The sequence below is a fragment of the Mus caroli genome, chromosome 10 (assembly GCF_900094665.2).
Source record: "Mus caroli chromosome 10, CAROLI_EIJ_v1.1, whole genome shotgun sequence".
NCBI classification, from domain to species: domain Eukaryota; kingdom Metazoa; phylum Chordata; class Mammalia; order Rodentia; family Muridae; genus Mus; species Mus caroli.
In genome coordinates, this window is record NC_034579.1 from 5,226,278 (window position 1) to 5,252,694 (window position 26,417).

The 26,417-nt window shown below is 45.5% G+C and overlaps 1 protein-coding gene across 4 annotated transcripts in view; it reads right to left on the minus strand.

The window, feature by feature from the left end:
• Positions 1-249: 249 nt before the first annotated feature.
• Sash1 (SAM and SH3 domain containing 1) overlaps positions 250-26,417 on the minus strand; it is a 224,609-nt gene continuing 198,441 nt past the window's right edge. For all 4 annotated transcript variants that reach the window (XM_029482360.1, XM_029482359.1, XM_021174241.2 and 1 more), the window contains 10 exons: positions 23,848-23,922; positions 22,205-22,348; positions 20,093-20,228; positions 19,164-19,333; positions 17,901-18,110; positions 17,060-17,210; positions 11,355-11,468; positions 7,229-8,337; positions 5,756-5,887; positions 250-3,694 (listed from right to left, as the gene is read on the minus strand). In XM_029482360.1, coding sequence (XP_029338220.1) covers positions 3,431-3,694; positions 5,756-5,887; positions 7,229-8,337; positions 11,355-11,468; positions 17,060-17,210; positions 17,901-18,110; positions 19,164-19,333; positions 20,093-20,228; positions 22,205-22,348; positions 23,848-23,922 — 2,505 coding nt within the window. In that variant the 3' untranslated portion in view covers positions 250-3,430. The remainder of the gene's footprint in view (positions 3,695-5,755; positions 5,888-7,228; positions 8,338-11,354; positions 11,469-17,059; positions 17,211-17,900; positions 18,111-19,163; positions 19,334-20,092; positions 20,229-22,204; positions 22,349-23,847; positions 23,923-26,417) is intronic.

A 26,417-nucleotide genomic window follows, 5' to 3' on the forward strand; every position in this document is an offset into this window, starting at 1 on the left:
CGCCTTTAATCCAGCACTTGGGAGGCAGAGGCAGGCGAATTTCTGAGTCTGAGGCCAGCCTGGTCTACAGAGTGAGTTCCAGGATAGCCAGGGCTACACAGCGAAACCCTGTCTCGAAAAATCAAAACCAAAAAAAAAAAAAAAAAAAAAGAACCCTGTACAAATTATTTTTTTACAAAACATGACACTTCTCAGCCTTTAATTTCTCATCTGTCTTTGAGGCACCACAGGAACAACCAGAGAAACAGATTCGATGACGACATTTTATTTACCTTTCCCCCTAGGTACATAGGTGACATAATTATAGACAAGCTTTGATACACAGGAAAACCCTTCTGTCTACCTTCCGTTTTTTTTTTTTTTAAATGGATCATCACAATATTTTTTTTTTTTTACAATTTTAAAACAATACACAGCTTTCTCGGGCTGAAGCAATTGCAAGAACGTATTGGTATTGGTATATTACAGCTACTTACAATGTTTAAGAATAGCAATGGAGAAAAATAAGTTATTTAAATATTGATTTCATATACAGAAAGTGCAATGTTGTTAGTTGTCATATAACTTTCTTGACAGTTTGTGGGGTTTTTCCCTATCAATTTAAAAAATCAAGATAACATGGACTCAAGACAGTCAGAATTTTTCGGGAACCTCACTCAGTCCTCACACAGCAGTGACTTGGGAATCTATTTGTGTTCCACCGCAGTTGTGAACCACACTCCTCCGTGTCCAGGACTCTTTGCTCACAGAAGACTCATTTCCAGTTCCATCCACACCTGGGGTCGGGACAGAGAAAAGGGCCCCCAAATATGCAAGGCCATGAAAAGCTATTTGCTCTCAGTATCTGGGAATGTAAATAGTAGTTTGGGCGGCTGCTTTCTCTGCAGACAGTGGAGACACACCAATCACACACATTCTGGGTAGCTACCTGAGCCGAAACGCCTTTCCAGGTTAGTTTTGTGCTTTGCAAAGACAACAATTTTCACCGTCATTCAAAATTCTGTACCAAATGCAACCGATCAAAAGTGGCTATTGCTAAAGCCAGCCGCCTGTCTGCTAACAGCCACAGGCAGCCCCGAGTCTCCTCAGAGTCATACGCTAATGTTCAGGCTTTTCTCAGACCAAATGAAACGTTCAAAGCAAAAGAAAACCAAACAAATAAGAGAGAGAGGAAGGAAGGAAGGAAGGAAGGAAGGAAGGAAGGAAGGAAGGAAGGAAGGAAGGAAGGAAGGGATAAGAAATCTCAGCCCCTTCAGATCAGACATTCACACTAAACTCGTGGTCCCTGAATTTAATTCTCCATGCAAAGGCGACAATTTCCAGAGTGATAAAAGCTACTGTTTGACACTCTCAAGACCTCCTTGATTGACTTAAAACAGAAACCCTACACCAAGAATGAACTGAAACTTGGAAATTCCCAAAAGATTTTTCCTCCTCCCTTATTACCTCCAATGTGACTTTTGCGTAGTCTCTCTCTCTTCGCTCAGCTAAAATCAAAAGGGCTGTCTGTCGCACGGTCAGGCCAGGGTTACTTCACAAGCAAGAGAAGAAGCCTGTTTTCCAATGCCAACCCCCACTACAGCATGCGACTGGGTGCTGGACTGGCAGAGAACCCTGCACCCCCACCCATTGGGTGGCCTATGCCTGACCCTGGAAGCTAATCGAGGCCTCTTTGTTAAGAGTCCAATAGGAACCCAGTGCCTTTACTCTTCTCATTCTAACCTGCCTCAACTGCTCCACGTGGCATTTAATAATAGGCGAAGGGAAGTGAGGAAACCAAACAATATTATTATTTTTTAACGCATACTAAAATGTGTGTGGGGTGGGGGGAATCACCTGAGATTTTCCTCAGAGACATGGATGCAGCTATATAAACCATATGGCCAGGATGGCTTTGTTATTCATAAAACCACTTGCCCTTCTCTCCTGAGGGGAATCAAGTTGTAATAACCCAAATGAACTAGTGGAGGACTGATCCGGGCCTCGTATTCAAAATGCTTCCAAGATAACTGGAGACTTTACATCGTGCTTGCAAGAATGTGAAGAAAAAACACTTTGTAAGCAATGGAGCAGGTGCACCTGTCTAAGTGTGCCAACTGCTAGAAAACCAGACGCCAGACAAAAAGAGGGCAGATTACATGGAAATCAAAGTTGGAAAAACCAGTTGAAAATATGCAATATTTAACACCCAGCGGGTGTGGTTTATCTGGCTCCATAATGAACCTTTGCTTGAATTAAAATAATTATCTACATAACAAATGAGAGATAATAAAACCGGCCAAAACGAAAAAAAAAATTAAAAACAAACAAAAAGAACTTTAAATGAGTAAGTAAACTACTTCCCTTTTTAGAAAAAAAAATCTTTCTGAAATATGCAACTTACAATGGCTTTCTGCAAAGGTGATCTGGTAGTTGATGAACAGATTTGGGAATGGATGAGGTTAGGATTTCACATAAATACTGCAACACCATGGCCACCGTGACAGCCACTCACAACACCATGGCAGCCTCTCACAACACCATGGCCACCGTGACAGCCTCTCACTAAAAGGAGAAGACTGAAGGGCAGTCACTACACACACACACACACACGTGCCCCTCTGTGAGTCCCGACCGACTTTTACTAAATTTATAGTTAGTTCAAAAACTAAAAGTCAACATGAAACGTGTGCCTGGTAGTCACCCTTCTAAAATAAGCCATGTTAGAATGAGACTGTTTTTTTTTTTTTTTTAAAAAAAAGGCTATTTTTGCTGGAAACATCCCAAACACGTTAGATGGCAGTCTAAGCTGAAAATCTGGAAATAGGGTTAAGTAAGGGTTGTGGACACTAGATAGATAACTGGTTAAAAGTTTATATTAAGGCAAATAAAAGCTAATTGCTAGAAAGCAATTAAAATGTCTCTCGTTTATCTACAGGAGAGGAGGACTGTTCTGTTCTTGATAGAGTCAGCTGTTGTAGCTTTTGAACAAATGAGCATGGTCAATAGTATACAGTAACTCCAGAGTCTGTTGCTTTGGCCTAGCTAAGCCCATCGGGCTCGGGCATCGGGTGACCAACAGATGCGCAAGGGCACGATCAGACACGAGCCGGCTGCCTCGTCCTCCTAGCCCTCTGACAGCACAAAGACAGACTGGACGCACACTGTTTGCAGTGTCTTGGCTCTTCAGTGCCTGAAAACGGAACTAAGTGCTTGTCTTGCCTTTGGGCATCAAAGAGAACCGCCTCGATTTCCTTGAGGGGCAGGGAAAGAGGGTTTTACCGGAAGAGAGGGTCCTCGGTTCTGAGTCCCAATCCTGCAGTTCGTGAGCCCCGAGCGGGTACTTTTCTTCCCAATCAGGTCAACCCCAGCAGATGTGGAGGGATTGTATCGGCTTCCTAAGCACAGTGAGAGGCTGGCTCTTGTCTCGGGAGGGCCACGGCCGGCCTGGCTACATAGCCTCAGGGCTTGGTGGCAGTTTGAAGAGTCTGGCTGCGGTTATGAGTTTCCTTATGTGTCTCTCCTCGGTGATGCCGGCCTCCTGAAGGCCAGTGTGGGACAGGGAAGGCACTTGGCTCAGCGTGCTGAACCCTGCTTCAGAAAGGGTGCTCGTGTACATGGGCAGGCCGATAGAGATGAGCCAATCCGACACGGATGCAACACATCCGGGAGAGAGGGGCTTTCTGCAGATTTCCGTCAGCCCACCACTCGGGATCTGTATAAAGAAGAAAAGCCATGTCACAAAGATTGCACAAGCACCGTGAGTCACCTTTTGTATGGCCGAGGGACACAGTACTGCAATACATCACTGCTATGAGACGTCAAAGTCAACATTAAGAACTTTGCTTAAAAGATATAAAAGACTTTTTATAGAGCTATCTCTAGAAGATTCCGGAAGGAATTTCGGACTAGACCAAATTCCAATTTCCTGTATAAGGCTCCAAGTTGGAGGCATTTACGTTTATCTTGTTATTTTGTCTCCATGAAATCCCTTAACTAAGGTGAACTACAGAGACAAACTTGTATGACAGTGTAAAAAAGATACTCAGTGAGTAGTGTTTTATAAAATGTATTTTCTACTGTAGTTTTGACCCTATATTAACAACCAGAAAATTAAACATTTAAATGTACATCATTAATCAACAATTTAAAATATAATAATATTGAGTTGAATAGGACAGAGAAAAGGACCCTGAAACCTTATTGCTAAGGCTACCTTTCTGAAGGAGATTTGCAGGGTGTAAAAGCCTACACAATATTGTACAATTGTGCATGTACTCAGATTCACAAAGGCGTACATCATATGCATGGAGGCCAGAGGCCAGAGGTCAGAGGTCAGTTTCCATGTCCTTACTCAAGAGCTAGCCATCTTTTATTTTGAAACAGGGTCTTTGGCTTTCATCTGGCACTTGCTAATTCAGCTAGGCTGGGTGCTCAGTGACCTCCTGGGATCCACTTGTCTCTCCCTCCCTCTGCAGCCACACACAGGATTACAAGTGTGGAGTTTTTTCAGACGGGGCCTAGAGACAAAGCTTAAGTACCCATGCCAATACTCTTTGCTCAGACAGCCATCTCTCCAACCCTGACTGTGTGTGATCTTAATGAAGCAAGCTCTCACCATCGAATACATCCTCAGGTATTATTAGAACGTCCACAGATGTGTTTTAAAGCAAGCTGCCTTTCACTACATAATTTAAAATACAAAGAAAGGAATAAACCCTAAACACTTATGGATATGTAATTGGTTAAGCCATAGAATATTCACCTAATAAAAATCTTGAAATCCTGATCATGGAATTTTTTTTTTTTTTTACTAAGACAGACTTAGGATCTGATCAGTAAAAACCATCAGGGTTAGAACTGTGCCTCTGCTGCTCATGCGCACAGAAATGGCATGGTTAAAACTGAGCAGTAGAGGTTTGATACACTTAGGGCACACAGCAAGGTGTTTAGAGAAGTGCAAAAGTCACACAATAGCTAAGCCAAGCTACTTAACAGACATCAATTACTTCGCTAATCCACAGGCCTTTCTCTCGTGGAATAAGAATACAGCCACATCAGCATCTTCCTCCCTCCAAGGACATAGCACACTCTTGTCCGCTGCAGTGTGTGTGGGATGCACAGAGCTCCTGAATGAACGTACTTATTTGCTAACACTTGGTGCTCTGTGTATGGATTTTTAAAACAGGTGTTCCTTGTGCTGATAGGACAAACCTCCTCCCTTTTTGTCTTTCTAGAACGGTCGTAGCCTTGGTCATCCAAGAATGTGCCTAAAGTCAGGCGGTGGTGGCACACGCCTTTAGTCCCAGCACTTGGGAGGCAGAGGCAGGCGGATTTCTGAGTTCGAAGCCAGCTTGGTCTACAGAGTGAGTTCCAGGACAGCTGGGGCTACACAGAGAGAAACCCAAAACAAACAAACAAACAAACAAACAAAAAAAGAGAATGTGCCTGAAATCCCAGCATTGAAGAGGCCGAGGCAGGAAGATCACCAATTGAAGGCTAACTTGACCATGTCTCTAAGTAAACAAATAAATAAACAAAGCAAAACAAAGAAACAAACACGTAAATAATAACGGGTTGGTAGCTTAGTGGTAGAGTCCAGTCCTGTTCTAATAGGCATAAAACACAGAAAAATAAAATCCAAGTCTAGGCTAACGGTATTATTTTCTCCCCAGGTTTTTTTCCCTAGGTTTCTAGCAAGTCTTTGTGTTATCAATGCCTGCCAGTAATGACCTCGTAAGTAAATATATTGCAGGAATCTACGTGGGTTGCTCACCGCCATCCGATGTTGCTTCCGAAGCAGCTTCACCCGGATCTGGTCCATATTGGTGGCAACATCCCTCTCAGGCTGCTCTAGGTCCTCTGCGTATCTCTGTACCAGGGCTTCAGGGATCCCACAACGGCCATGCTGCCCAGGGAAAGAGAAATGTGGCATCAATGGTGGTCCAGACACACACACCCCACCTAAGACACACAGCTTAGCTATCAGAAAATAACACCTGGGGTTTCAGCTCAAAAGGAACCTAACCTATTTATTATGGGGCAGATTCTTGAAAAGGAGCCTGCTTGTATTTTCACCTTACAAATACTGATGAGTTCTACAGAAATATCTCAAATCAGAATTAGGACAACACAATCCTGTGTTTTCCAGGCCAACACCTTAAACCCATTTTTACAAAATTAAATTCCTTAGCCAAACCATTACTCTACAGATACTATTTGCCCTTCATCCAAGAATCACACCACTACATCACCAGGCCACATTACCACTCTCCCTATTTTCCCTTCAAAGGACACAGTCATACATAGAGTATCAAAGAGGAAGAAAAGAAGGAAAGGCCTGGGGGGTAGAGGTAGGGATGGGGGAGGTGTTCTTAGGTGGCATTCATGATCATAAGGATTTAATAACAAGGACTCTTGGGGACACATTAGAACAGAAGATGCCTTTCCAGCAGAAAAGTATGGCCACCTCTATTATTACTGATTTATCTTCAAAGTCGCTTTGGTGTTGATAGCCTTTTCCTCTTCTCTTTTCAAATGAGAACTGCATTTCAGTATAGATAGAAATGTTTTTGGTACACCAGCGATTTTCATATCATGCCCCCACCAGCTGTTCTGTATAGATATTTGTATAATTACTGTAGTACATCTGAACACGGCTCTGAACCATAAGTGCTTTACAATTTTCTATATATGCTCCCATTAATGGTATTTGCTTACTACAGCCTGTCTCTGAGTAGATAATGCAGGCCAGGTATCTGAAAGCACAGTTAAACTATACAGAAACGGAGACACAACCTGCTGTGGGGCATGCACACTAGGTTCGGGTCTCTCCTGCCCATCACACCAGCCTATGAGGGTCAATTCTGGTGCTGAGCCTGTTCCCTGAAAAGCACAGCTGCCACAAACTAAAACCAAGTAAGAGAAAAAGAAAACCATGAAGCTGTGTTTGTATTTAATCCAGGGTTAGAGGGTTGCACTCCCAGTTCAGAGGCCATAGGCAGAATGAACCACGTGGCCTGCAGAGCACATGTGACCAAGGTCTTTCCTGGCTCTCATCTGAGTGGTGCACACCTTTAATCCCTGCACTTGGGAGGCAGAGGCAGGCGGATCTCTGAGTTTGAGGCCAGCCTGGTCTAAAGAGCAAGTTCCAGGGCAGACAGAGCTACAGGGAAACCCTGCCTTGAAAAACCAAACCAACAAACCAAAAGGAATCAAGTCAGGGCCCTAAGGCCCAGGCCTCGGATACCTTGTCAGAGTAGGGCTCCTCAGTGAGGTCAATGCCCTCCGCCTGCAGCTTGTTCTCCGTGAGCATCTCTAGGTCCACACCCCGGACGCAGGAAACCTTCCTGCTCAGCACTGGGCCCAGTTTCACACCATGCTCCTGCAGGCTGGTGCTCTCGGGCAGCTCAGCCAGCCAGGGTGGCGGTCTCGTACAGGCTGGGCTGCCCGGCTCAGTCCCCGAGGAAGATCTGGGTTCCCGGGGAGAGGGGCAGTCGCTGGGACTGACTGGGCTGGCGGGGCTGGCCTTCTTCAGTGGCAGGATGGGCGCCTCTGGGCTGGGGACCAGGTGCAGGCCATTGGCTAGGCGCTCTCGGCTCTTCTTGGCTGGCACAGGAGGGGGCTGCGACGGATGTCTGGACTGTGTCCTGGTCTCAGGGGCGCTCTGCTCCCCGTCTACCCCTTCTTTGGTGCCCAGGGGGTGGTGATCATGTCCTTTTCTGAGACCCTCAAGAGACGTCCTTGTTAAGCCGGGTTTAACAGGAGGCTGGGCCTCGAAATCTCTGGGTATACACTGAGGAGGAGCTATCCCAAGGTTGGAGGCCACCACGGAGCCATCCAGTTTCTTAGCCATTGTTTTCGGGGGGTCGGAAAATCTCTTGCTTTGGGGCAGAAGCAACGCATCTGCTGTGGGATCTCGGCCTCGGGGCAGAGCCTTGGAGGTGCAGGCAGACGTCTTCTGTGGCACTTCGGGTACATTCTGAGAACAGGTTTCTGGCATCTCGGTAGGCACATTCTTGCCAACATCAGCATCTCCCTGAAGGTCATCCAGGGAATGGGATCGGGGCCAACTTTCCACGGGCTCAGGACCCTCCAGGGTTTCACAGCTGCGACAGATGGAGACCGGGAGGCTCCTTCGGTTTTTACTCAAACCAGTCACAGAGGGCGCGTCACAGCACTTGACAGTGTCCGGGGCTAGACCTCGTCCCAGTCTACCCTCCTCTCCCTGCTTGCGCACCTCCCCTGATTTAATTAAAGGCAATGTCGGGTAGTTGCCTGGCTGACCCCTGGTGAAAGGCTTTAAGTTGGACTCCGTGGACGACTTGGTAGACAGAACGCTGGGTCTGTGAGTTTTGGCTATGAGAGAAGGAGATTATTTTACAACGACGTTTTAAAGTCACTGAAACTGATGTACAAACAAGGGCTGGGGGACACTGGAAAAAAAGTGGGGTGATTAGCGATCCATTTTTATTTTTATGAAGAATTCTAGTTTATTAAAGTTCTAATAGGGACTGAAACTAACTGGTTATGTGGAAAAGAAACGCCGGGTCAAGCAGAAACAGAAGGCCAGAGCTAATGTCTATTCCAAGCTGCTTTTGGTAAGGAAAGACTGGCAATGCACTCAGAAACCAAGCCACACGATCTTCGTTTGGCGGATATGGGTTTTCTGAAGTCATGGTTGAACTGGTTCCTTAGAATGGGGTCTGTGAATGGTACCCACGAAGGGGTGATCAAAAGAAGAGGAACAAAACTTCCAATCATTCTCTCCTTCAAAGCTGCTCTTCTTGAATAAATGTACCCAGAAGCAAGGAAGCCACCTGGATACGGATCAGTAAACAAACCGAAGGGAGAGTTTCGTCAGACACCACTTACAAAATGCCGACTCCACAAATCTTCACGAGGCTTGGAAAGTACAAAGATGGTCTAATCTCTGAAAAGTTAGTAAGTTATTAATATAACTAAGAGATTTTTTTCTGCTAATCGATCTATAAGCAAACAGTTTAGAATCCAGACTCTCCCCCATTAAGTAACATGGATATAAACATGAACAGCAGCAGGGTGAAGTCAGGCTGCAGGCCAATTTGATAGGGAGGGAAAGAATATGGGTTGGGTGGTGAGCACTCAGTAAGGAGAATAGCTGCTTTAGAGCAGATGAAGGCATTCTTTGATAAAAACCACCACCACCACCATCACCACCACCACCACCACCACCTCTGTGTGAGGCAATCGAGATGAAGGAAACGAACAGAAAGACAAGACCTGTGGCTCTGGCATTCCAAGGGCTTTGGGCCCTCATCAGCAGGGAGAAAGCGTTTCCTTCCATGATTTCACAGCATTCTAAGCTCACTCAAACCTCAAACTGAGAGCATGGAGTGTTGCAGACCACTGCAGACCCTAAGGCTGGCAGCTAAGAACAGTGCTTTCCTCATACTAGACTTCTTATTAGTGAGGCCATCCTTTCTGGGGAGTCCCACATCAGCCTATGAAATACTTCATGCCCACCAAAGCACAGACGCAGACAAATGGTGTGGGGTCCTCAGTGAGGAAGAAGTTTATACTGCAAACTCTGCCTGCCTGGATTCCCACACTCATCAACAGTGACACACTAGCCCTTTCTCAATGGGTTGCTATTCTGTTGATAAATGGAGATACTAGCTTGCAGTTATTTCTGAACGTACTGGCTACATTTCTTATTACCGGAAGGATCACTACAGGTAAATGCAATGGGGAAATTGCTCACCAAGCACATCATAAAAAAGCCCCCACATCAGTTAAGATGGAAAACTCTTTCTTATTAAAATCCACTGAGCTCAAATGGATATAGAAATGTTTTCTTCTCTTATTACCTCCCACTATGAACCATATGTTTCAATGCCAGGTTCACATTCTGTTTCATATAGGGAGAGCTCTGAGTTCACCTTTGAAATCAAAGGATGGCTCACCAGTTTATTTAATTCAGTTCTTCAATAGAAATAACTGAATTCCCCTGGGACACCAAACCCTTTGGCATTGCCACCTTTCTTCCTTACTAACCCAGCACTGTTGGGGTTAACTTTACCTGACTATTTCAGCTATAGAAAACGTTATTAACAAAAACTGACCAAAAGAGCCTTCCGAACGTACGCAAGGATTTGCTGCTTGCTAACCAGGGCCCAGTGCAGGGCTCCTTAATGTGTTTTGCCTTGCATTTTAACCAAGGCTATCTAAATGTTAAGCATCAGAGGACCCGTTTATCTTCCCAAGTTCGTTGAACATTCTGGGTAGAAGAGCTTATGGGTAAATTTCTAGGTTCCCAATATGCTTAGCAGTGTGAGGTAGGCAATATGTCCAGAGGTGAGGGCTCTCTCTAAGAATGTGGTTGACTGTACCACGAGAATTTGAACTCAAGCCTTTATTTACCTTACCTTAGAGTTGGTCTGGGTGCCCAAAATAACTCTCCCACACTATTTTTTTAAAGCATGATTGACATCAAGAAGCTACGTTTTATGCCCACCGCCTACCATACATATCTGAAACAAAGATTACAATAATGTCACTAATGATACTAAGCCTTACCTCCTGGAATAGCTGATGCTTTCTATTTGCTGTCCAGGGTCATTAACTGATTTCATAATCCTCTAACAAACTGCAACCTATGGCTTGCTTCAGTAAATGCTAAGAAAGAGTCTAACTTGTTACGACTGGATGAGACTCCCAATAACCACTAAAGGCTATGAAACCTAAGTATGCTTTTGCTATTGCCTTCACGTGTTCTACAGATGACCGTGAGGGTGGCAGGACCCTTTTACCACTGCATCTAATCTTGTAATGATGGAAACTTGGGGAACACAAGAGGAAGCCACAGAGTCACCTGCCATTTATCCTCCCTGCTTCATTTTGCTTAAGACCTTGGTCCTGGATGGAGGAGGCTTTGAGAGTTACATATTGACTGCTTCCCAACTGTTCAAAGATAGAAGCCACAAACAAGACATGTGGCCTTCTAGTCACCCTCTCTAGGGGTAACTGCCTCTAGAATCAGGCTGCGTGGCTACAACATACGGCTGCAGGGGTTCCCTTGATGGATGGTCTACCTGGCAAACTGTTTTTCTTGTGGGCCTAATTGCTCCCAGTACTGAGATGTGAGTGGTTAGCGTGTGAAGAAAAGGGCACAGGAGACACACAATTTAGGTTTTATGGCTGAAGGTACTTTAGACAGAATTTATAAATGTAGCCCAGAGCAGCCAGGAGGACTAGACAGAGTAGTGGAGGACAAGAAACTTTCCAGAAATGGAAAGATGACTACTCGCTTCATATCCGTACAAGAATGAAGCCTTCGGAGACACTTGCAATGAGGTGACACTGAGACAGGTTCTGGGGGTCTGGGCCAACATTACCGTTTTCCAGGTTCTCGCTGCTTTCGTAGCATCCAGAGTCTCGTGGGGATCGTCCACTCAGGCCTTGGTTGTCCACCAGCAGCTTTTCCTGAGAACCGGACTGGTCGCTGTTACCTGGAGGATGAATACACAGCATGCTGTCACAAGGAACCTCAAAGTCAGCTCCATCTTCATCCTCAGCTATTGGCACATGTTAAAGCTGAACTAAACAAAAAAACCAAAAACAAGCAAACACAAAACAAACAAGCTAACCGGATCAGAACACCTCTCTTGAAGTAACGTGTCCACCGTGTGAAAATAAACTTGGCGAGAGAACCAGGGTTGAGACATGCTGATGGGTTTGGTTAAACAGTGGGAGAGTGAGGCTACAGAGGGGAGGAGAAACACAGAGTGTGCTACTGTGGTACTGGAGGAGGAGAGCCCTACAGAGAGATAGCACCATCAATGAGAAGCAGTGTGTGTGTGTGTGTGTGTGTGTGTGTGTGTGTGTGTGTGTGTGAATTGGACCTTTACAAGGTGGGTACGGTCCAATGCTTGTCAGACACCTGGAAGACTTGTATGTTGAATCATTTATGTTACAGGCTTTCCAAATCTGGGAGCTTAGATAAAAGTGACAAATGAAATATTGCTTTATAAGTATTGGGGAGTATTGTTAGCCTAAGGTAACAATATGTGGCCAGTTACATCATCTCAGTCAATGGAAGGCTGGTGAGAGAGGAACAGACCCCTATGCAAGGGGAAACAAAGCTTTCATCTTCTGCAGTGTTCAAAGTTTCCTTTCTCTTTACCCTTCTCCCACGGCCTTGGGCCAGCATTTCTATTCCCTGCATCTAGTGTGTGGAGAGCGTTCAGGAGACCCTCTGACCATCAAGCAAAGGAACTGGCCAGTGCGAACGGCACAGCCCCAGCTTCAGCAGCCCCTTTACAAAGTAGCATCATTATTTGTCAGTTGGACCTCAGTAATGGTTGGAGAAAGTCAGGAGACAAGTTAACTGTGTTGCTGATGGAGATGACTTCCTGGAGTCAATCCCATGGAGTCAAAGCCACGTGAGTGGTCAGTTCCCAGGCTGCTGTGTTTTCTACAGAGGGAGCCCAGGGAGCCCGGGACATGCAGGTTTCACACAGAACATCTTCAGATACTTATGTAGAGAAAGCACTTGGTCACACAAAATGGAAACCAATAGAACATTTTTTTTCCTACATAAAATAGCTAGTTACAAAGACAAATGGCTTTAATTTATTTCTCTCACCTGCCCACCCCAACCACACATACAAAGAAAAATCAATCAATCAATGAACCAGAACTATGATGCTCAGGAGATCAAAAAGAACATGTGGAGAGAGAGGCTGAGTGGTGCCTGCCAGGCCACACATGCACTGGTGGGGTCCCACCATCGTCTTCCCACTTCCTGTCTGTATTTCTCAAAGGGAAAGCATTCTATAGCATGCACAATACCAAAGAAGGTGTCAGAACACATTCTTAAATTATAGCCCCAAAGAACACTAATTACCAAATGATTGGTGGGGAAGTTAACAATCAGAAGCACATGAGCAAATCGTACCCCTCCCCCTAAAACCACCCCAAACTGGGACAGTCCATGGTGATGACCTCATCCCATGGAAGAGCCTGCGGGTTTGGACTGGCCTTTGCTCTTGTCTAGCATGCTATTTAGGAAAATGATCCTTGGAAATAAGGGCTTCGAGCTGTCTTTGAGTACCCTGTGAGATGGCCATTCATCTGTCCCTGGGGGCAGCAGCTCAGGGTTGCAGAGCAACAGAGCCGACTACAGACTAGAGGCTACAAAAGGGAAGCATGCCCCAGGGTGCTGCTGAGAAGTGCATCCTGGGACCCCAGCCTTAGCAGGTACTGCAAGGTCCTGCTGTTACAGAAAAGGGAAGGATCTCTCCAGTGCCCGAGAACCACGGTGCAATTGACCGTCATAAGGAAGACATCTGATGGTGCAGAGAGAAGGTGACCGACTCTTTCATGTATCTAGACTTTTCTCTCACAATCACTAGCCTCAATGCCAATGTAGGAAGACCAAGACCACAAGGAATAAGTCAACTGTCATCATCAAAAGGGCTGAAGTCCCATTTGGTCACAACCTGAAAGGTCTCAGCAAGATGGTCTAAACTGCCTCCCTACCACACCCACCCACCCATGTGAGCATGCATAGATGAGCATGCTCAGGGGCTGAATATGCACTGACACAGAGATCCTCAAACGTCAAAAACACTGGCATATAAGGGCACAAACTGGCTTCTAGAAGGTGCTTTTCTCAGGAAGAAGGAGAGGGGATGGGACTCCTGAAGGGAAGCCCCTTCAAAGGCTTACCACATTTCCTACACTGCAGACCAGCCATCCATTTTATTTCTCTCCATACTCCCTGCATACTTCAAATAATCTTTAATTAAGAGTCTTACAAAAACAAACACCTCTTCTTTTGAGTCGGGGTCTGTCTCTGTAGCCCAGGCAAGCCTGGAACTTTGAGTAATCCTGCCATACTTGTGTCAATGCTCACTTCCCTCAGAAACAGTAAGCTGAGGTTACAGGCAGTCACCACCATGCCCAGCTTCAAAGGCTGTTCCTACTGAGCTGTGTGCACGGCGGTGGTTAGGATGGCAAGCTCTATGGTATATGGATTTTACTACAATGTTTCTTTAAAGTAAATTTTAAGAGTGTTTTTATTTAGAGGAACTGAAAGAGTCTAAGGAGAAGCGAGCTGACCATCTTTTCCAAACAGAAGGCTGAGTGCAGACTACCACCTTTCCTTGCCTGTGGGAGACATTGGGAAGGTTTGGCTTCCAAGCAATACTGGAAATATACTTAATACTTTCAGTGGAAGTGTAAGCTAGGAGAACTTCAAGATGTCCCTTCATATCTTCAAGAACCTCACTGGATCTTTCTCACTACTGCAAGCAAACTGAGTTTGGCAGAACACTACTGTGGTTCTCTAAGTTATCAAGGTACTTGCAGGAAGTATTTCTTAAATAGAATGAATTTAACTGCATGAAATGGAAAGTCTTACATCACTAGGCTACATCTGGATATGGCCTCTCAACAGTAATTCGAGCTGCTAAGCCCTCGAATCCTTTGTTTCAAGATCAATAAAAGGAAATACCATTTTGAGTATCAGAGAAATCCCAAGCAGTGCAAATGCACAGACTCAAAATGGGATTTATGAACAAGGAGTCTGCCTGAGCCTCTCAAGTTAGCATCCTAGGAGATGATTCTGGTACAAATCTTGGGATCTGAGCCTAGGACAATGGGACTAAGCCAATGTGTTATGTCACACTAGCCTCAGACCCCTGCCTGTATGTAGGCTTTAGCTTTGCTCTTCTGACATGGAAATGAAACAGGAAATGTAAAGGATGATGTATATAAGCCAGCTGTCCTCCGTAAAGAGTAAACGACATAGAATTCAGAGCAGATGTAGTTCAGAAGAACAGATGGCTCTACATTAATCCATATTAATGGGGCAGGTCTGCCGTCCCAGTCAGTCACAAGGCAGGCTGCTTCCACACAACCTGGCCAGAGACCCCGGGGTTTCTCTAGAGCAGTGATTCGAGACCTTCCTAATGCTGTAACCTTTAATATGGTTCCTCGTGTGGTGGTGAACCCCAAACATAAAATTATTTTTGTTACTAGTTCATAACTATAATTTTGTTGTTATGAATCGTAATGTAAGTATCTGTGTTTTCCGATGGTCTTTGGCCATTCCTGGGAAAAGGTCATTTGATTCCCAGAGGGGTCACAACCTATTGTTCTACCTCTCTAGCAAATCAAATGCTATAGAGACCTGGTCATGAAGCAACATGGCAAGGAATAAAGAGGACACCAAGCATAGACCAAGCATAGACCTAGGCTGTCTGTTTACTCTATTAGAGATTTTTTCTGATGCCATGAGAAAATGCACTCATAAAAGGTGGCTGAAGAGTTTGCTGAGGACTTAGGGGTAAAGTCCATCCCAGTGGGGAAACGGTGGGTGCAGGCACTTGAGCAGCTGGGCCTGTGGCATTCACCATGAGCGGCAGAGAGAGATACAAGTTAATACCCACCCAGCTCACGTTCTCCTCTCTTTTATTCCAGGACCCCAGCCTATGCAATGGTGACTCTGTCAGCAAAGGCGGGTCTTTCCACTTAAACGGGCCTCACCTACACAATCCTTCACAGACATGCTCCAAAGCCAATTTATTCTAGGTCATTTCCTCACACAAGTGTCCAGAGGCTTGTCGCCTAGGTGGTCTCGATGATGTCAAGCTCACAATTAACCACCACGTCTAAGGTTCAGACTTCTCTTGATAGTGTTCCTCTATGCTACTGGTAGTAATTTAAAGAGTGAATTTATTAATACAGCTGCTTCTTTTTCCTCGGGTCTTATGCAGCCAGGAAATGCAAATGAGCCTCAGTTTACGACAGTGTACTCGGGTATTATAAGCTAAGATGCCCTTAACTCCCCTAATCCACTGAGCAGACTATTCAGCAATCTGGGACACCACCCAGTGCTAGCCGCTGCCCATCATGGTCTCAGAGGTGACCAGGGCTCCAGCTCACTGCTATTGTTTAGCACTACAGGTGTGCAGACTGCACACTGCTTGGCTAGAAAAAGAACAGGAACCAGAATTCGAAGTATAGTTTCTAACAATTGTGTATTGCATTCCTGGCATCAGAAAAGTAAGAGAACCCTAAGTTGGAGACCATTTGTAATGTACGCCTTCACTCCACCATTGCCCCTGGTTCTGATGTGTCTTTGAGTGGTAGAAATCCACGGGCTACTTATACCTTGGCAGCAGTGCACATAAAGGAAATGCGCTTGGATTTAAGAACTGGAAAGGATACATCCTCCATAATGAATACTCAGGACTGTTTTTATGTCAGACTGAAGAATAAGGACCATGATAAGCCTGGCTTAGCAACAGAAATGGGCACAACAAAACCCATGAAGGTCCTGAATTCCGTGCACACAGTATAAAGAAGAAGCTCCCACACTGAATTTGGGAACTCCTGATCCACACACTCACTTCAGTGAGACACTTCTGTCTTTCCTGGAAACTGATGGGTTTACTTTTTCATTACTGAGCCTATTCAGTAAGAAAACAACCCACACTTTGGAAATAATAAACCCTTAGATGGGCAAAGAGACTCCTAAATGGTCAGCCTTTTTTGCCCCTCTACTTAGCCAAGGGGTCCCCCCATCCTTTTTAGAATTAATTATTCATTTTTTGTATGAGTGTACTGTAGCTATCTTCAGACACACCAGAAGATGGCATCAGATCCTATTAGAGTTGGTTGAGAGCCACCATGTATGTGGTTGCTAGGTATTGAACTCAGGACCTCTGGAAGAGCAGTCAGTGAGTGCTCTTAACTGCTGAGCCATCTCTCCAGGCCAACCTAGGGATTCTTAATGGATGTGTGTTCCAGTGGGAACAACGGGGAACCTACTGGTCCCTTCAGAAAGCCTCTGGCACTCTTTTCACACATACTGACAGGCATGTCTGCTCTGTGTTTGTTTTGTCATAATAAGAAGTTAACCTTGGCTTTGAAAAGAAAAAGACCAACTGAATACTCCTGGTACCCCAAGTACACAATGACAGCTTATTGGAGGCCCGTTCATAATCATAATGCTGCTGTTTATCCAGCAGTGTGTGAGTGTGTGTGTGTGTGTGTGTGTGTGTGTGTGTGTCGCGCATGTGCAGGAGCTTACTGTCATATTCCTGTAACAGCTCCACCGCTGTCAGAAGAACTGCTCTGTGTTCTGGGTCCCTGATATTTAATTCATCTAAGTCTTCTTCCTCCAGGAGTTTGAAGGTGTCCAGGTCTTCATAGCCATTGAACAGGAATGTGGGCATGTGTTCCTGGGAGGCAGAGCAAGAAGATCAAAGTGAGTCTGTGGCCCAGCCATGTAACCCATATCACACAGCCAGCCTCAGACCCTTCAGACTTTTTCCCATAGTCCTTATGCTCGTCAAGAGATGAGTATCATTTATAATATATCCTGGGCCTCCCTGTCTTCCAGCTTAGTAGGCAGATGGGGTTTATAGGCTCACTCACTAATGGCTTAAGAAGGAACTAATTCCTCTATCACCACTTAGCCTGTAGTGAGACGGCTTCCCCTTAACATTCCAGTGGGGGAGACTTATTCAAATTCAACTTAGCAAACCCTATGAATTTCTCAGGACCAAGATGTTTTACAAGTTGAAAACTAGAATCTACCATGGTAGCTGTACTCCTTTAGAAGATGCTGGGAGTCACGGTCAGGGAGAGCTGAGAAGGCAGGTGCCTCATGGTCCCCTGGAGCTGGCTGTGAGCAGAACACTTGGGTTTCTGTTCAGAGCCCTCCCCAAAAGCAAACTCGGATCTAGGGCTTACGCTGCACTATTGCCCTTAGCGAAGGGCCAGGGTAACATTAGGATACTGGTAACCATTTTTATTGAATACTCGTAACCTTAGTGGGTCACACCAGCAAGGTGACATGATCACCCATCCAGTTTAGAGAGAGGACAAGCGACAAGGACACAGGTAGGACAAGAGTAACAGTGACTGACTTTCAGGTTGATCCGGTCCAGGAGATCCTCCACAGACTTGGGCTGGGATGGTCTTCCCTTCTTCCTCCTCCTGGTAGGGCGCTTGGGCTTCTCCTCTTCCTCATTTAGCACATCCACGTAGATGAACTTGAACGTGCCGACTTTGTTGTTCAGCAGGCCCATCCAGGTACCCATGGGTGGTTTGCTAATTATGTCAATGATATCTCCTTTCTGTGGCCCAGGGAACAAAGATCTTTCCGTTAGGTAGATGTCTAAGCCTGAGCAATGACATAATTCAGATGGTTGGGGAAATGCTACAAGATCACGATTACAGTCCCAGCTTCCTTCCTATCTAATCCTGTGTGCATTTTTACACATGTGCCAAGTATTCATGTGGATATGGGTGTGTGCACATGTGCACATGTGGCAACCAGAGGTAGATGTCCAGTGCTTTTCTCCCTTGCACCCTGTCTTACTTCTGAGAGTTCATCAGATGGTTAGACTGGCTGGCCAATGAGCTCTGGGGAATACCCCACCTATGTCTACATCCACAGCACTGGTGTTACAGAGGCACGCCACCATCCTCAGTTTCTCCATAGGCGCTGGGGATATGAACGTAGGTAGGTATTCATGCTTGGTGCTCAAGCATGTTACTGACTGAGTCATCACCCCAGCGCCAGAGGTCACCATTCTGAGTGACTGAGATAGGATAAGATTGGGAGTTTTACGGAGAGCAGATCTGATACTTTTAATTGTGCTAGATGCCACACTGACCCCAGGTCACAGCCTTCCCCATCTCCTGCTCAGCAGGGTAGAGCAGGCCTTATCTGTCAGCCATGCTGCAGTCAGGTTGCCTACCTCGGCTGTTGGAATCCTTGCCCCCAGTTTTAAAAGGGTGTTCCCTAACTTGTGGCCACAACCTATGAACTATTTTCCATTGCATCTTTAGATCCCACATAAACATCTCTGTACACATACATACAGAGAGCGGTTATTCCCCTCAGATAAAGGAAGCATAGCAGGATAGGCATGGAAGTTCTAGAAGGAAGCTGGGGTCAAAGGGTAAAGCCAGGGGAGGAAGCAAGAGAGAGCTAGAACACAGCTTCTGCATCCTTCATCACAGTCTGGTTCTATTTTATTTTCACTAGAAAGGAGCCCAGTGTGGCCAAAACATGATCTGGTCTACATGGTAAGAGTCCAGCATCCATTGGCAGGGAAGAGAGAAGGCCTTCCTGGAAGACAGGAGGGCCTGGGTTAGCTGCCCAAGATGAAGAACAAGCCTACCTTGAGCTTCAGAGAGTCTGTGTCATAGGGACTGGGGGTGAAGTCAGTGTGCACTCGGGCACGCCCACAGAAGGGACCCCGATAGGGTGGCTCTTCGTCATCCCCATCTTCGGACTTGACACTCTCCCTGTTGCTGGTGGAGGAGTCAGTGGTGCTCACTGTCTGACCACCTGGACAGGGAGAGCAGGGAGCACGGGGGATTAAACACAGCCTTCCCAGGCAGCAAAGATGAAAGGCGCCAACAGCACTGTGCATCGATAAGGCCCAGGAAGGGAAGCTACAAGCCACAGCATTCTGTCAGGACCACAGCCAGGCCTATGTGTGAGCCTTCTGCTAGCCTAACCCAGATCCTAACTTGACTGTGGACTTCCAGCACCCTGTCCTTGTGACACCGAGACCCACCAGGGGAGGATGCTGCGGTGTATCGCCCTGGCCTTTGTCTATAGCATGCAACACCTCATTTGGAGTACACCATTTTTCCCTCGTGTTGTTACAGAGGAGGAAACAACCCTAGCTGTGAAGTGCTTGCCTGCCTGAGAGAGACAACTTAAAGTTCTGAATTTGACCTCACTTCTTCTTCATTGTTTGGCCAACACCAGGTGTCTTTGGTCCTGGGGCAGCTGAGTCACATTTGTATCAGGAATTTAGGATTCTGCTCATGGCACAGACCCCTGTATTTTGTTGGTCATCTTCATGCACTTTGACCTTTGGCTTATTCTCTAGGTTCTTCCTCAGAGACAAATTTTCTATCTTCAGCAATCAAAATTAAAACATCCTCTTCTGCACCACGGTTGGAGGAATCTATAATAGCATCCTAAGGGCAATTGCTTAGACTATACTCATCCTTAGCTTGCCTTGATTTGAGGCGCAAATGAACATCTGACTGGAACTCCAAAAGGAAGCCATGATGAATTACAAACCACACTTACTCATTGAGCTCTGGCCACTCAGAGAACTCCGAAGGCTTTCCACAGAGCCTCCGGCTTTGAGCTTAGGCTTGTCCGCGTGTTCAGAGTCAGGCTTTCCTGAGGCGGGGGAGCTGGGCATTCCATCGAGCCCCGAGTCCTGAAACAGTTTCAGTAGAATTGAGTTTTCTGAGCAGAAAGGTGATGTTTTACTTATCATAGTCGATGACTTGGTCCTCAACCTTACCAGTCAAATTGATTGTTTATACCTTCGCTTGATCTTACATACAATAGTCTCCCTTTAAGCCTAAATCTTTGTTTACATCTAAATATGTAGCCCTTAGGACTGCTTATTAAGTAACCCCAAATTGTTTTCAAGTTCAAACAGGTATTCTTAAATTTTCTAGGAAAACTCTGTTTGCCATATATAAAAACAACTAAAGGCTTTGGGACTTAGTACACCAGGAACAAGCTGGGCCTCAATGCAGGCCGAGTTCAGTCTACTCTTGACGTGATATTTAGAAGTACAATCAGAGGGCAGATGATTAACTCTAAGGGGAAAGCATCTACACTAAGAAAAAGCATATTTCCTAGACATAACTGACCAGAGTGCTTCTAGTTATATAAATTGTTGAGTGACTGGAAGAGGGAGATGCTGGTGTTTACCCACCAGGGGGCAGCAGCTGAGCAAAAATGCTTCCTGTCCCAGCTGGCTGCATTGGCTAGCCGGGGCAACAACATTCCTTGTATACTTCAAGCAAGCTCTCAGCTTGAGCATGTCAAAGGAGGAGAAGGTTTTGAAACCAAAGGTCAAAACTATCTCAAAGTTTAGACCTCCTAATTTCCTTCCTTCCTTCCACACGTGCAGTTAACACAGAAACTGGACATGTTTCTAATGATGATGCAGGTGGTTTTCTATAGAACCAGGGGTGAGACGTCAGCTTCATATCCTACCGATGCCATACAATCCCAGTAAGTGAGACAGCCTCTCCTCTCACCCCCTATGTAAGCACGAAAGACTAACAGAATCTAGTAGCCAGAAAGGATTGTGTAAAATTCCTTGTTAGACCTGCTGCATACATCTAGAACAGTATATCCTACATCTGAAAAGACAGCTGACAAACACCATTTTACCAAAAAAAAAAAAAAAGAAAGAAAAAAAAAAAGATTTACTAATTTTTATTTTTGGTGTACGAGTGTTTGCCTACATGTATGTGTGTTCATCTGGTACTTGCATAGACTGGACTCCCTGGAACTGGATACACACTGCTGTGAGCCACCATGTGGGTGTTGGGAATCACACCTGAGTCCTTTCCGAGAGCAGCCAGTGAGTGCTGTTAACCACTGAGCTATCTCTATAACTCCAAAGGGTTCTTTTTGAGGAGGCACCCAGTAATAGGTAATTCATAACAAGGGTGTTTTAGAAAAAGTATCCTCTGATTCTGCCTTGTGCTTAAATATACCCACTAGCTTTAGTCTCTCGTGCTAGAGTGTTTGCCGCACTAAGAACCTGTTTTGTAAAAATGTGGCCCTGTCTTGGGTTCTCTGAAATGGAGGACCTATTGCGAGTGTTTATCTTGTCAATCTGATAGGCTTTAGAACCACCACAGAAATGAGCCTGCGGGTGTGCCGGTGATGGGTTTCCTAGATTTCTTAGTTGTGGTGGGAAGGCCCACCCTACATGTGGGTGATCTCATTGCATGGGCAGGGGTCCTGGGCTGCACACAAAGGAGAGAAGAGGCTGAGTGGTGGCAGCAGACATTTCTGTGTCTCCTTCCTGATGGCGGGCATAGGGTGACCGGCTGACTCAAGCCACTACTTAGCCTGTCATGATACACCATGTCTTGAAGCTGTGAGCTTCCTTCCCTCAGTTGCCTTTGTCCTGTATTTTGATGCAGTGACCAGAAAAGTCACTGATACATAGGGTCTGTGTTTCATATTCCCAGCACTGAGAACACTGTCTGGAAAGCCCTGACTGCTTAATGAGTGTTTCTCAAACTGCCTGCTTTTTCTACACAAATACGGCCTGGTCTAGTGGCCAATTAATGCCAAGGAACACATATTCATAACACCATTCAATAGCCCAGGCAGACCATCCCCAGCAAGAACGTGGATCTCGGCAAGGTGGCCACATACCTGCTCTGAGACCGGGCTGCTGTATTTTTTAGACATCCTCTTCCTCATGGTCTCTTTCACTGATCTCACCTTTTTCCCGAGAGAGATGCGGGAGGCAGAAGGGGATTTGATGACTTCTTTGTACACAAAATCTCCCTCTTTACCCTGCAAAAAACGGAGCATAAATGCCATTAGTCCTAGGAGATAAGGCTACAAACCAGTTCCATTACTCACACCATCAATGCAGTAGACCTCAGGAAAATATTAGCATTCCCCACAGGGTCACACAAATAAGAGCAAAGGCTTTATTTATCTTCGAGATTAGGAATTAAAATCTACCACGAAATATTTTGTTGCGTGTTTATACTGGGCTTGAGGCACTTTTTATTTTATTTAATCTTAGTGCATGCTTTTCTAATTATGTTGGGTTTTTCCCCTACCATTTAAAAAACACTTGAGGGGCTGCATTGCATCACGGAAGAACGATCTAGAGGGTCCAGCATTCAGGAAACCTCAGCAGTTGGGGAGACGGGAGGGGTCCATACTGACTCATCCCCAGGACAGGAGGTGGGCGTGAGGGCGCTATCTACACTATCTACCAAGCTGCACAGAACTGCTTGGTATGGCCAAGGCTCAAGAGTGTAACTTGTTTCTCTGAACAAGCTAGACTGTAGCCACCTCTTGTTCTATTTTGCATTAAAAAAAAACAAAAAACAAAACAAACAAACAAACAAAAAAACAAACAAACCTTCCGAAGACAGGATAAGTGGGTGAGAGGGGGATTTCTGTGTTTTTAAAAACTGACAACATAAAATTATTGGCTTATGAATCAATAAAACTTGATACCCAAAAACCACAGCTTAAATCTTGTAGGAAATTCCTAACACTTCTTATCTCACAGGTGTGTATTCTGGCTGACATAAGATCATAGCTATAAAGCACAAACTCTTATTTTATAGTCTCAAGGCAGAATATTTAAGGGAGAAGCAAAACCACGGAAAGCTCACCTGTTCCCTTGGGGCCTGAATTTTAGGGGACTTTAAACACTACCACAGTGTCCTGGCCCTGGACCATGGCCCAGAAGCATGTCTGAGGAGACATGAACCTTGGTAATCAAGGCCCTGATTTGCTTTGACACCGAGAAAACTGGGCTTGTGTCAGGACAGCTCACATGAGAACACCTACTCTTATTGTAGGCTTTGGTAGTACATGCACTGATCCTATAATAAGACTGCTCAATGATGCCCAGGTCACAGGGTTCCCTCAGATCATACCCTTCTTGGGCAACTGAGGCTAGGGAGGAGGAAGGCTCAGAGGTACAAAGCCTATGTGCTTTATAAAGCACATAAGGCCACAGGAGCCAAATCTGTGTGTGTTACTTACAGAACGCTGGAGAAAGGGCACTAAAGAACTAAAGGTGTCCTGAGGAGATGGCAGGCACCAGAGATGGGTGGTCATCAGCCATCCCATGGGGAATAGCAGACTGTCTCCAAGATTGGGAGCAGCGGAGCTTCATGGCAAACACTGTTTGGGACCACTGTGCAAAGCCGGAATCAACTCTCTGAGACACTAAGTGGGGTGCTGGGGAGGAGAGGTGGTGGGGAGGGGGAGAACCCAGGTCACTGCAATCCGGTACCAACTTCTTTTCTCTGTGGCCCACTTACCGTGGGGTCAGAATTATTACTGCCAACATGCAGAGAACGGTTTGTCAGGTCGAATCCACCAAAACTGCAGGTTCTCTGTGGAAGCGAGAGGGAAGGTGGAAACAATTCAGTTATGCTCACGTAGCAGCCACAGACACCCCAACACGTGTCCCCCGGTGCAAGGCACCTCCGACTCACACGTACATGTACAGGATGGAAGGGGGCATGAGACATGAGGAGGAAAAACATGAGACCTTTCTTATTTGGTGTTTGCTCAGGCCACTAGGGGTCTAAAAGTCCCTTAATATGCAAAGCCAGGGACTCTAAGAAAATAAATAAATAAGCCTTCACAAATGGGAGTGCTGGAGGAAGGTCCCCTCGCCTCTCCATGACCTAAGGAGTGCTGTGCTCTGTCACGGACAGCAGGCCTTTCTGAATGATTTTTGTCTTGTTTAGTTTTAAAACACCGGGCAGGGCATGGTTATGTTTAAAGACACCTAGTCAGACCAAAAGGGGTCCTCACTAAACGCCCCACCAAGCCTGGCCAAAAATGCAGATAAGTTTCCCATCTAACTGTTCCTCTGGATTACTTCTAACCCCTTTTCTCACAGCGGATGGCACCCCATTTGTGGGGTGAAGGTGGTGGAGGGGCTGATGGTGTGTCTGTCATTGACCACATACTTAGCTCTCAGCAGGAAAAGAAGCTGTTGTAAAAATGGACAAAAAGTTCATTGTACTTTTAAGTTGGCTTCAAAATTTGTGAACCTCCTTAATATTTCTATGATCTGCTTCTGGAACTTGTGTCTGATTTCTCTTGTTTTCCTAGCAATTAAAAAAATAAAAATTCATTCGACGCCCATGTGGGTCTTCTTTCTCCGATGTATTTTACGTTTTGTTGTAAGTAACACTGTAAAGGCAGTTGGTAGGAAAACCTGAATGGCAGATTTGGGCTCTGATGCTATGTGTGACCTGCTGCTCAGAGACCATAACAACAGCCACAAAACGGATGGAAAAGCAGAATGCATACTTAAGCACTGCTTCTTTTAACCAGATATACTTTAGACCTATATTAATGTACTGCATCAAGAAAGCAGACACAGTCTAGGAGGAAAATGAGTCGGCTTCTTAACCCTGTACATAGATCCAACTTCTGGTTCTGCCACTTGCTTGCTGTGTGACCACAGCTCAAGTGTTTAAACTCTGTGACCTTGGGGTTCTGCACTGAGATAGTATTTCACACCACACATCTGACCATAGCACATGGCTGGTCATAAAGCAGACACCCTGGAGATTTCATTTACTCTCTGCTGTCTCATTTTGGTTCTGCTGAGAGGCTGGGAGCTCACTTTGATTAGTAGGCTTAGTCAAGACTAAAACCGTGTAGATGAGGCGAGGCGTTGAGCTTCGTTCTGGGTTTTATAATCTGGGAGTTCAATAGTAAAACCAAAGCACTCAGGAACGGGCCATACAGGGAGGTGGCCCTGGTGGCGAGTGAGAGGAGCAGAAGACACCCGTCTCACAGGAACAGTGCTGCTTTCACTAATCCTACTTATTCCCTTCCCAGTGGGAGTTCGCTCAACTGTATACTACATATCAGCAGCTAGCCTTGCTCTCTTTACAGTCAACCAGATGTGTCCAGTCCATAAAACGAGAAAGGCTTCCCTATAGAAAACCAATACAGCTCACTTCACCGGGGAAGGAGATCACGGCCCACCTCAAGGCAAACTTTCAACATTAACTTGCCCTCATAGCTCGTGGTGCCCTCATAGCTCGTGGTGCCAAATGCATGTTCTCAGTTTTGCAAAGGCAGGGACTTTACTCTAGTTCCTTTCCTGTGACTCAGGGCTTCACAGACACAGGGTGGCGCCCAGATGTCTGATCACTGTATGGCTTTTGCACGTCCATGCGTTAAATGACAACATCTCCGGTAACACTGGGGCCCAGCGTGCTTTCCTCTGATGCACATGAAATAACGCACAAGGAATGTATGTGGAAACGATGACTGTAATAAATTAGAAGCCTGTTGAGGTTCTTGTGTGCCTGTTGCGTGCATTTATATGCCACAGTGAAGGGCTTGAAGAACGGTCTAGTTTTCAGAAGCAGCAGCTAGACTCTTTCCAGGTTGTATGCTAAGATATCGGAGGCAGGTTCCTTCCCGTCGCTCAGCGGAGGGCTAGAAAGCCTGGAGCATTAAGTGGAGGAAGCTCTCAAGTCTCCCTCGAGCACCAGTTCTTAAAGGAGCAGACTCCTTCCGGAGGAAAAATGGATTTAAAAAAAGCAATGAAAAAAATCTTTGAGCTCTGGTGATCTACATTAACGAAGCACAAGCAAAAAATATTTTTTTCATTCATTCATGGCTGTACAGATAATTATAAAATCATTCTCTGGCTGATGCTTAGGATGAGGAGAGCGAGCCAATGGGATGATCATGCACTGACAACATGTTGGGAGTGAGACTGAATTCCAAAGGGACAAGATTCCAAAGTGTCATGCAAGCCTGTGTTCCGAAACAAAAACAAAAAAACCAAAAAAACAAAAACAAAAAAACTTGAATGAATAAAAATTAAAAGCAAGACAAGTGACTGTTTCCA